The 12,328-nt window shown below is 44.4% G+C and overlaps 1 protein-coding gene and 1 pseudogene across 1 annotated transcript; both read left to right on the top strand.

The window, feature by feature from the left end:
- Positions 1-264: 264 nt before the first annotated feature.
- On the top strand, positions 265-1,631 carry LOC120109017 (uncharacterized protein DKFZp434B061-like). Its single transcript, XM_039122749.1, has 2 exons — positions 265-1,125; positions 1,430-1,631. The coding sequence occupies exons 1-2, from the start codon at positions 615-617 to the stop codon at positions 1,441-1,443; spliced, it is 525 nt and encodes a 174-aa protein (XP_038978677.1). The 5' UTR covers positions 265-614; the 3' UTR covers positions 1,444-1,631.
- Positions 1,632-2,773: 1,142 nt separating this feature from the next.
- LOC120109016 lies at positions 2,774-12,054 on the top strand (annotated as a pseudogene).
- The last annotated feature ends 274 nt before the right edge of the window (positions 12,055-12,328 follow it).

Below are 12,328 nucleotides of genomic sequence, written 5' to 3'. Positions count from 1 at the left end.
ACCCTTCGTTTGAAGATCGAGTGCCAAGTGCTCTTTTAAATTTCCAAAATACAAAATATAAAATTTGTAGAATATATGTCTATAAGATCAAGTTTTCCATCAAATAGTGTGACAACAAGTTGGGATCTTCGTCCTGATTTTAGGTTCAACCTTTTCTCTACAGAACATCACAACATTATTTGATAGGGTTTTTTTCTCATTAAATTTGATACAAAAGCAAGGGGGAAAAGGGTGGTAAAACAAGGTTGTTCCTTTTTTTTCTGGATTGGTACTATTTTAGTTCTACAAACAGATCAGGAATATTAAATTGAACAGCATTAGATGTCCTATTTTAAAGAAATTGGTTTTGATAGAACTTGCAATAGAACTCAAGCCAAAAATCAAATTCACATCAGCAAAAAGGAAACATTAACAATTTCAGGCACAAACTTTATATTCTTGAGGCACAATTCGTCGTGATCACCAAAACCGCAACTTGATGCGTCCAGTGATCTTAAAGTTTCGCGTTCTTTTTATATTACAGAATAGAGAGAATTTTGAGGAGTTTGTTTTCGAGAGGCACCCATCTATCAGAGGACCATCCGGAACTGTGGAGCATCGGACCCAGCGCCGTGATGATCTCCCACCGGCACGGCTCGAGCTCGTCGGAGACCGGGCAGTACCCGGCCAGCGTCACCTTGTCGCCGGAGGCCGCAGCCGATCCGAACACGAACACAGTTACGTCCAACGGCCGCCGTACTTCGACAGCCCCGTTCATCCCGGAGGCCTCCTCCACCGGCTTCCCACCGCCGGAGACCCGCCCGCCGCCCTTTAGTCACAGGCGAGGCGGCGTCGCGGCGACTAGCCGACAACCTCCTCGGCGAGGCGGCGAGTCCCCGGGACTCACGGGACTCCCCTCGTTCCGCCTCCGGCACCGGAGCTGCCCGAGGAGGCGAGGACCGTCGTCCGTCGCAGAGTCGCTCAGGCTCAGCCTCACAGGCGAGGCGGCGTCGCGGCGACAAGCCGACAACCTCCTCGGCGAGGCGGCGGCCGGCGAGTCCCCCCGTTCCGCCTCCGGCGCCGGAGCTGCCGCTGCTGCCCGAGGACGAGCCGACGAGTGGACGACCGACGACGAGAACGGAGAAGGTGAGACCGTGAGACTTTGGATTTTCAATTTTGACAGGGAAGGTGAGACCGTGAGACCCTAATTTGTGCTTATTAAATGTTAAATAGTTGAGCTCTTCCTATGCTTGCTAATCCTACTGAATCCTTCCTTCTTTATTGAAATTTATACCCGTCGCTCTAAGTCTCTGATCCGGGCTTTGTTTGGATTGTCCACAGTCCACAGATTAATCTTTTGGCCATCAAATCCCCCTCTTTCTGCTGCCAGAGTCTTAAAAATTTAATTTTTTTAATGCTTTCTTTCTCTGTCTTCTCTCAAATATATTAGATTTGGAGGAATGAGATACCGGGGGCAAGGGCCGCTGAAGGAGAGAATAGTTTCATTTGAGGTCAGTAAGAGCATTTAGTTCTCACACCTTGTTTTTGACATTCAGGGTTATCTTTTTGTTCTTCTTTTTGGCGTTCATATGATAAAGATTGGATCTTTTTTCCTGTATCTGTTTTTTTCTGGAGAGTTTTGGGGTTCTTCACGCTTTTGATCATGCTTTGGATTGAGTTGAGGCTGGCTTTTTTTTTTCGTTTGTTTGTTTATCTTTGGAAACGATTTATTTTAAACATGGGCTGTAGATGAAACTATGAATTTACAACCGTAGAGCAATAATGGTTTCAGGTTTGAAGTCGATTCTAAGTCATTCTCTCCCCAGAAGTCCAAATTCTCAGACATCCTTTCAAAGTTTAGAATGGTTGTCATCTGAGAGAGCTAGGGCGGGCAAATTTGTCTCGCACAGGTCTCTACATCCCAGAGAAATAATTGACCAATGCCCTCACCTCCCTATCGTGTTGAAGGCCACCCAGCTGGCTAAACCTTTTCTGCATTATAATGACTTCGAGCCTCTTCACTATGAAGTCTATCATCAGGTGGATAAAGGAGTCATAGTTGCTGGATGTAGCCACACCATATTGAGCACTTCCAAGTTCCAACAAGTAATTTTTGCTTACAATTTTTGTTGCTTACTCCTGATGAGTTTCTTCAAAGATTGGACATTTTTTATCAAAGATTGAGGTCTTTGGGTTTCGTTGCACTTATTAAATTTTTTTCATAATTATAAAAAAAAGGTTATGCTAAGTGAGTTCGCCTTAGGCCTCCAAATGCATGGGGCCGCTCCTGTCTAAAAATGGAAAGAAATTGAAACCTCGATCTTCTCTCCCTCTCTAGAAAGAGTCTTTGAAGATGGGAAAAGATTGAGGGGGGCTAGCTGGACTTTGTCCATACCAAAGTTTGCCGGGATGCAAATATGGTAGATGGAAAAAGGTGTCGGAAAATGTAGGTTGACAATATAAAAATAGACATATTTTTATTATTAGTGAAAAAAATAGGATGCATGTGCCTAATGTAAGTTAAAAAAAAAAAAAGAGGAGAAAATAGAGATGGAGAGGAGCGAGCTTTATAGTGTGTAAATTATTGTTTGTCAGCCCAGCTATCCTATGAAATATAAACTACTCCCACCATGCTTCCTCCTCTTTCACCTTTTCACTTGCAGTTGATGTCTCATACTCTCATGTCCACCGCTTTCATGAAGCCTATCTTTGAGATACCGAAAACATGCAACGAAACCTAAATATCTACTAATTAACTTTTTTAGATTTTTTTATATAATTTTTAGAAAAAAAATATCTGTATTATAATTATTTAAATTAAATATTTAAAATTATTGTTTGTAATTTGACTGCAGAATATCTAATTAGTAAGGAAAGAGCCCAAACTCACGTTATTCACGTGCACGCTATACCATTCCAATTCTTTATCCTGCATGGTATATCCCAGCATCCGAAAGGGTCTCAAGAGCCATCTGATCCCCATCACACCCCGACAACATAAGCGCTGTATTTCGTTTTGACTGGTCAATGACAACATAAAGGGGACTTCACCGTTCCCTTCCCTCGGTTGGCCCCGGTTTCGATTGTCCGATCAGATCATCATCTCCGTCTCTGGGAGTTCTCACCACAACCATAGCATCAATTCGCCATGTTCCCTTCTCTTCCTTCCTCTTCCCCGCTCTTCCTGCTATGCCCTCTGCTCTTCTTCTTCCTCCTCAACCACTCCCCTCCAGCCGCCGCTGACTCCCTCTACAAATTCTGCGGCCGGAACGGCAACTACACCCCCAACAGCACCTACGCTTCCAACCTCAACCTTCTCCTCACCTCCCTCGACTCCAACACTTCCAACTCCGGTGGCTTCTCCAAATCCATCTTCGGTCAGGACCCCAACCAAATCTACGGAGAAGCCCTCTGCCGCGGCGACACCAACGCCTCCGTCTGCCGCTCCTGCCTGGACACTGCCATCCAGAACGCCCCCATTCTCTGCCCTTACGCCAAATGTGTCGTCATCTGGTACGACTACTGCCTCCTCTACTACTCCAACCGGCATTTTCTCACGACCATCGACACCTCGAACGAGATCTTGATGTATAACGTCAACAACATAACCGACCCCAGCCGGTTCCACAAGCTTGTCGACGTGCTCATGGACAGGATAGCCGACTGGGCTGCCTACAACTCGACCGAGATGTTCGCGACCGGGGAGATGATGAAGTCCACCAACCCTCCTTCTCCGACGATATATGGGCTGGCGCAGTGCACTCGGGACCTGTCGACGAGCGAGTGCCGGCAGTGCCTCAGCAGCATGCTTAACCCGATAGACCCCCGGCTGGAGGGGAGACAGGGAGCGAGGGTGCTTGGAGGGGGCTGCAATTATAGGTACGAGATATACTCCTTTTACGAAGGGAAACCAACGCTAAGGCTTCAGTCGCCGCTAGAGGCCGCACAGCCAGCGGCTCCCCAAGCGCCTCGACTTATTACTCCGCCCGGAAAAGAAGGTAGGGGGAGTAAGATTGTTATTTCTAGCACCAGTGAACTTAGTTATAACTAGAGTTCAGTTTATGAGCTACCTATCCGTTCTTGGTTTCAGAACTCCCACTTTATCTGCAAATAGATCAGCCTTTCCGGTTCTACTATTTAATATTTCATGTTTTCTTATCTATTTATTATCCTATCAATTTGAGTCCTGCATGCATGTTTCTACGTAATTTAATTGATATGAGTAACTTTGCCCTTGCCTGTTTTCTATTGTCCGCAAAGATATATATTCGGAATTCTGCTTGTCAGTAAAATAAAATTAGGCCATGGCTTGTTATATCTATTGAGATATTTAGATCCAGAATGTGTTACCGCTGAAATTTGGCTTTTCTTCACCCCATCAAATGTGGATTTCATTGGCTTATTGATTTCTAATAAAGCAAATTTTGATTATTTATAATGAAATTTCTTCCACCCATCAAATTAAATGTGCGAATTCATTGGCCTGTTTGTTTCTAATAAAAAACAAGCTTTGGTTATTTGCAATGAAATTCCTTAGATCAGTCGCCTTCAATTCCTTGGCACATTTCTGAACCTTTAGTCACATAATTATTTTGAAAGTATTGTATGCATACCTTTCAAAATTTTTACTGAGATTTAGGCTTCTGAAATGTCTCTCATTCAGTCGCCGTCGCATGCTTGACTTGAGCCTCTCCGATGCCCCACGAAAGGAGACCTCCTGGCCTTTGTTCGAATGAACCAAAAAGGCGAGAAAAGCAGAAAAAAAAGCCACTCATTGCTTCAATTTCCGTGCGACTGCGGCTTTTCCTCGACACCAAGGGACTCAAGGAGATGGGTGACTGGAGCACACGAGCAATGATGGAGGCTGTGGCAAATGAGGTTCTTCGTACGAGATCGGCCAAGGGGTCGTCCGGTAGCGAGGATCGGCCACTCCCGAGAGTGGCCGAGACCAATCCCTCATGGTTGATGGTGGCACAAGCTCCACCTTGATAGCCGGTGTGAACTAACCACAAGATATTGGAGGAGGAGCTCGAGATCCTCCAACGGCACTTTATAGAAGTCCTCGAGCTGCCATTGGAATGGGGGGAGAAGTCCCAGAGGGCATGGGCTTCGACAGGGTGATTATATGAAGCCTGCGGTGGTGAATCCCAGTTGATTGGGTTGCCCGAGAGCTACGTCTCAAGGGCAAGCTTGACTACGAAGTGAAAGCTTTTTCGATGGCGAAGGAACACCACACCTTCCACTTCAAGAACGAAGGTGATTGGCACTCAGCGCTGACCAACGGTCCATGGCTATTAGCAGGCCAGCTACTGGCCATTGAGAAGTGGATGTCAGACTTTGTTCCAGGCATCAACCCTATGAATTGGGTGGTGGTGTGCATTTGGCTCCCATATCTCCTTCTGGAGTATTGGGAGAGGGACTTGATCCTAGACATCGCGGCGGTGGCTGGCCGGCCGCTGACCCTGAATGGCTTTACCAACCAACTTCGGAAGCTATGCCAGGGTCAAAGTGGAGATCAGTGCCCTAAACCCCCTCAAGTCTGGCATCTTCATCAAGGGGCAGATGCAGAAGTTCTGGCAAGCCTTGGTCTATGAGAACCTGCCGGCGTTCTGCTATGTCTGTGCCCGGATTGGCCATGTGGAAGGTGTCTCAACACTCCTCCCCCATGCCAACTTCGACGGAGGGAGCGGGAGCTAGGGCCTCTCCGGTGCCCATGGTTGTGGAGACCCCTACAGAGACATTGAGTCAACTGGAGATGGAGGAGGCCAACCGGGATTGCTGCCCAGTCTTTGGTCCTTGGTTGGCCACCAACCAAATTCAGCGGTCGAGGGCTGCCAATGCAGGGGTCCGACCGAGGAAGCTAACCGATTCCACCCCCGAGTCAGCCTCAGGGCCAGCCTCTTTCCAATCTAGTTCGAGTTCCCCCGGAAATAGACCAAGCTCGCCCAAGTTGCCACCGAATTTGGATGGGTGTTAGAAGCCAACCAAGGTTGCTCGGAGAAAATCATCGGAGAAGGAGGTCCCGGCCGGCGACTCGAGGACTTCAGCCGATGAGGTGAGTCAACTCCACTTGGGCATTGAGTCTGGGCTGCAATGCGGGCCGGGCCCAAGCGGAGGGCCTGCTCGATCGAGCTGAGGAAATCCAGGCCAACACAGTCGTGGTGGAGAAGGTCTCCAACCTTGAAGGGGCGTCAGCTTCTAGGATGGCTTCAATAGATCGAGATGTCAAGGACAAGGGCACAGTGCCCACTGAAAATGGTTTGGACCCAAATTGGGCCAACCATGGGCTGGTAGTCCACCAGCTAAAGCAGGCACCGTAGGGGCTAGACTAGAGGTGTGGGCCGGAAGATGGGGTGGCTATGGATATGGTGGGGGCAAGGGCTAAGGGAGAGGGTCAGTGTCACCCCAATCTGCTAAATGAAGATCCTACTGTAGAATTGTCGAAGGGCCAAAAAAACCTTTCTTTTGCCCGGCCTTCCTCAGACTGATGCAGCCGCCCGGTCGATGGAGCAGCCGCTCGGTCGATGGCCTACCATGATCGACCTTGTGTATTTAGTCAGATGCAAAGTCTGTGATTTGATCATCCCAGAGGAGAGAAGATAGAATAAGATCTTTATTCAACGTGCCTTTAGGGAGCAGTTGACCGAGAAAGTCCTGGCATTACTGATCCCCACAGAGTAGACCGCAGATAGAAGGGTCTAGAGAGATATAGGAAGGTCGAAGGTAAGCACTTCACACTTTTATGATGTGGTCAGCCAGGGGACGACTCGACGGATTCATACAGGCTGGATCTGGAGAATGCACATCCACCCCCATGTTGCCTTGTTCATCTAAAAGATGGCATGGGGATGTTTGTGACCAGGAGTGTGATTGGCTAGAAGGGGAGTGAGAATCACCACAGCATGAGAGGGATGCCTTGACGTGGAGGAGTCCATTAGCCATGTTCTTTTTGGACGCCCATAGGCGGCCCAGATTTGGAGGTGCATTCTGGCTTCACCTAGCATGCCGCAATTTAGGTCATCGATAGATGACTTCTTAGGCTATATGGCCTATCATATCTAGCTTGACAAAAATGCCTGAATATTTGAGGACAAAAAGGTGCATCTGGGGACAGTGGTGGACAGAGCACTGCTTCATGTTGCTGAGATCACTAGGACTACACGGTGGTTTCATTTGCGACGGTTAGGAATATCTGGGACTCTCACTCAGTTTTTGCAGCGACTAGGGTTGCCTTTGTCTCCTGGGAGCCCTCACCCCCTAGCTTTCTTAAGGTAAACTTTGACAGTAGTATGTCCGAGGGAGGAGGCAGAGGAGAAGTGGGATTTGTGATCAGAGGTCATGACTTCAGACTCGTTGCAATCGGAGAATGATGCATATTCGACGTGACTGTCATCGGAGCAGAGCTGAGAGCTGTATAGGAAGGCATCACCTATACGAGTCTAGTTCTGGGTGCAGACAGCATCTACGTTGAAGGAAATTCTACTACGGTGATCGCATGGATTCAAGGTCGGCACAAGTATGGCGACGAGCAACCGCCTGCTTTAGGACATGCATAAGCTTTCGAGAGGATGTGGCTCATTTCGAGTTATTCATGTTTATTGGAAGGCAAAACAGTGCTGCTGACTGGGTCGCCTCCTTTAATACACAATATCGGGAGGGATCTTTTGGAAGAATCACGAGTTTGTTCCGTTTTCTCTTCATTATTTTTTTTTTCTAATTTTATTAGTTGTACTCATATTGAGTCGCCATTATATAATAAAATAATAATAATAAAATAAAATAAAAATCTTTCCGTCTAGACAACTAGCCCACCTGAAAACGATGCGACTGCCATCTTACTCAGCAGTCCGGTGTCAGTCCGGCATCAATCTATCAATAAAATATTGCTCATGGTAAAAATAAAACGAAGTCTAGATGAGATGAGGGCCAAAATCTTCTCAGCAGTGCCCTTTTGAGGCATTTAGCACAATAATCCTTTGGTAAACTAATATTAGCTGAGCCCGAATAAAAACCATAGACATCAGACAGTCAGACCATTGAAGTATTCCGCACCCTCACAACCGTCGTTTTTTCCTTGGTCCCACATACTTTAATAACCTGATAAATTGCCAAGAAATGGCACTATTCCCGGGACTAAAATATTAGCATGTTGTGAGAACACGGTTTTCCTTGCCCGCTGCTTTGCCACTCGCGACTACACGGTAGAAACGGAAGACGTTAAATTGTGTACAGAAATGAGTTGGGGGGCAAAAAGAAAAGAGGCTACTTTTTTTTTGGGGGGGGGGGGGGGGGGGGGGGGGGGGGGGAGGGGGGCGTAGGTAAAAGGGGCTATTTTTAATGTGCCCACAACCAACAAGCTCTCTCAGTCTCATCCCTTAACTGAAGGGAGCAAAACACATTAGATATAAATTTCAGATTGGCCTCTGAATCTAGAGAGCAGCCACTTAATCCCTCATGGTTTGAGAAATCACTTAACCCTGTAAGGAAAGACTAAAAAGAAAAAGCAACCAAGCCCATAAAAAGCTGAAGTTCCGAAGAACAAGAAACTTAGGTGTAGGTGTATTAAACCTTAGAGATATCTCCTTCGATATTAATGATTAATCTAGAAATACATAACTTCTTGGTTGACCATGAATAAAATTTGAAGCATCTGGTGACTTAAAGTAACAGTAAAGATTAGCTTTTTCTTGCTGGTCTGCTGTGAGAACCCGTGCGAGCGTGTGTTTAGTCCCACATCAGTTATTCGTTGGGTAGATCTTGAGTACTTATACAGGATCAAGGAACTCGAATAATACCTTCCGGCTAGCCATTTTGGGTGAGGTCCTGAGTTGTTACAAATGGTATCAAAGCGGATCCGGCCCATAACCTATGTGGACTAAGGGACACTGCAGTCCGGATTCATTGGGGCTGACCACAGGCCGATCGTGGTATTTGTGATTAGATTTGAATAGATTTGAACCTTTAGCCTGACGAGGACGTCAGGGCATAAACGGGGGGAGTATGTGAGGACCCGTGCGGGCGTGTGTTTAGTCCTACATCGGTTATTCGCTGGGTAGATCTTGGGTACTTATACAGGATCAAGGAACTCAAATAATACCTTCCGGCTAGCCATTTTGGGTGAGGTCCTGGGTTGTTAAATCTGCAATATTAAAATGTAACAATTGCATATTAGAAACATAGCTAGGCACTAATGATGAGTGCTGTAACATACAAGTGTTATTTCCACAAACCGGCCAAAGTAGCCATCTTTTTTCTTTAAAGTATTGAAGGGTATGCCAACTAGCACCAGTTTATTCTTGTTTGATCAAAGATAGTTCACACCGTCGTGAGTACGCCGAATTAACACTCTCATAGGATCACTTTCTGATTACTAACCTTGGGGTGAAATAATAATCATAATAATAATTGCACTTGGATTCTTCTGAAATGGCATTCCTTCTTGAAACTCCGTTCCTGCTTCACACCTGATCCACTTACTCGAGGCACTCCAGTCAGCATGCTTGCAAAGTAAGAACCACATGATTTATAGAATAATAATTAATAAAATATTCCCACAAACCATTGGCCTCAATTTCTATAGGTGCCACAAACATTTATAACACACAACAAAGATGCACTAATTTGCTGTATGTCTTAACCAACAGCTCCATGTTTCGATATCATCAATGTGTCATGTTTGATATAGAAATACAGATAAAATTCAGTCATGTATCAATGCAGGAAAGAAGAAGAATGTCACAGGTACGGTCCTTGCGACTGCAGTACCCCTAGTAGCTGCATTCTTGTTGATCTCAATACTTTGCTTTTGCTTCTGGGGGAGGAGGAAGCCAGTTGTAAGATTACCCTGTAAGTAACCCATGAATTAAATGCTTGCTTTACACAAAATATCCAGCTCTTCTCTTTAAATTTTTGTTAGTGAGTTTCAGTAAGATCTACCCAGATGGGAAAGGATGAAATATTAGGTGAAGTTACTGCAGGAGTTAGACCTGAAAAGTTTACTATAAGCAATAAGTCATGCGTTGCTTGATTATTGATTTCAATGGTCATCAATGAGCCTGTCAAACTAAAGCAGACTTGGTTTCTTAAGCAAAATTATTTTTGGAACTTTTTCTCCACTTATCTCATCTTGTTACCCTTATTCCATACATAAGATTCAGTGAGAAAATGTTTCACAATAGTTTCCATATTCTGTGCTCTTTCAGTAGATTGGACTAGCCCAGAGGAGATTGCGAGTGTCGAGTCCCTATTACTTGATATATCTACACTACGAGCTGCGACAGCTAACTTCTCCGAAGAGAACAAACTTGGAGAAGGTGGCTTTGGTGCAGTTTACAAGGTATGATAAAAGCCAATTGTGTAAACTTCTCTAAATCTAATATTAATAGAATTGTCCTCCAAAATAAAGATTTATCACATATACTTTTCATTTTCTTTATCCTGATCAGTTCTATTTATATCCTTAATTTTTTTTTTCTGGTTCTATATATTTCCTGTTAATCTTGTAATCCTGTATAGGGACTACTACCTGATGGGCGAGAAATAGGCAGTGAAGAGATTATCAACTAGTTCATCACAAGGATTTGGAGAGCTGAGAAATGAGCTAGTTTTAGTTGATAAGCTCCATCATAGGAATCTTGTAAGGCTTCTGGGTGTTTGCTTGGAGGAACAAGAGAAGTTGCTTGTTTATGAATATGTGCCAAACAGAAGCCTGGATACCATTCTCTTCGGTATAATTTCATCTTCCACCAAAATCTGACCAACCCTCTTAAGAAACCTGTGCAGTGACCATAATATAGTAGAGCTATAATTAATATTAATACTAAATCTAGAACTCTGATGTTTGTTTATATATAGGCTCTCCTCTTCCAACTAAATCTACAATTTGCATTTCTAGCTTAACCCATCTTGTTAGTTTAGAAGAAATAAATGCCCCATCATGTTACATTCAGCCCTTCTTCGGACTTACTCTATTATGTGCGACCTTAATTGACTATTAAACTTTTTTTTTCAATGTAATTAATTGACATTTAAGTTTATATGACATAGATCGTATAAAGCGCGAGCAGCTAAACTGGGCGCAAAGGTACAAGATCATTGGTGGGATTGCTCGAGGCCTACTATACCTACATGAAGAATCTCAGTTAAAAATTGTACATCGGGACTTGAAAGCCAGTAATGTCTTACTAGATGTAGAATTGAATCCAAAGATTTCAGACTTTGGTTTGGCTAGGCTTTTTGGTGGAGACCAAACTCAGGCCACCACGAGCCGAGTTGTTGGAACATTGTAAGTAAAAATCTTGAATAATCTATGCATTCTAATCATGGTTCATTATAGCGCATTTTAAATAATCTACTCATTTTGTTACAGTGGATATATGGCACCAGAGTATGTCATGCGTGGGCACTATTCTATAAAGTCAGATATATACAGTTTTGGTGTTCTTGTTTTAGAGATCGTGTCTGGAAGAAAGAACAGTGGCAACTCTGAGTCTGAATCGGCTCATGACCTACTGAGCTATGTGAGTTTTCAATTGTATAGATACAAATATAGTTCTATCCTAAATGATTGAATAAATTCACTTCATGCAGATTTGGGAGCGGTGGACAGAAGGAACAATACTGAAAAAATTGGACCCATCCTTAGGCAACCATTGCCCAAGAAGCGAAGTGTTAAGATGCATTCACATTGGATTATTGTGTGTCCAGGAAAATCCATCTGATAGACCCAACATGTCACAAGTTGTTGTAATGCTCAACAGCTACTCTATTTCTCTCCAAGCACCTTCCAGACCGGCATTTTGCATTGGAAAGAGTAGCATGGGCTCATATGCTTCAGGCAAGGCAATACCGATGTCACCAAATGAGCTGTCGATTTCAGAACTTGAACCTAGGTAGATATAAGAAGCTAAAAGAAGAAGGTTGATGAATATCTTGAATAATTATTCTTTCTTCGAGAAAACTTTAGACTTTATATCATGGATGTTACACTTGTATCTTTGCTCAACCCTCAGAAATGCTAGAGGAACAATGTGTATGCCTGATGTCTACCCATTCTTATAAGAAAATCCATTGCTTGATTTCTTTTGCTATGTTTACTTACAAAGGACTATGACCCAATCATCATCCCAGCAATCCAGGGCCTTGGGATGAGTGGATTGGAATAGACCTAATTTTTGGTATTTTTTGCACAAAGTGGCTATCCTAGGATTTGAACCCACATCATTGTGCATATCAATCCAATGTTTTTACTTTTGGGGTCGAGGTTGTATCTTTTGCACGAAAGAACGTTTGATCTCCTTTCATGACGATAACCTTTCGATCACCCATCCGGTTTTGAGATCTGTGAGAA

The sequence above is a fragment of the Phoenix dactylifera genome, unplaced genomic scaffold, assembly GCF_009389715.1.
Source record: "Phoenix dactylifera cultivar Barhee BC4 unplaced genomic scaffold, palm_55x_up_171113_PBpolish2nd_filt_p 001719F, whole genome shotgun sequence".
NCBI lineage: Eukaryota > Viridiplantae > Streptophyta > Magnoliopsida > Arecales > Arecaceae > Phoenix > Phoenix dactylifera.
This window is presented reverse-complemented; position numbering and strand designations above follow the sequence as displayed.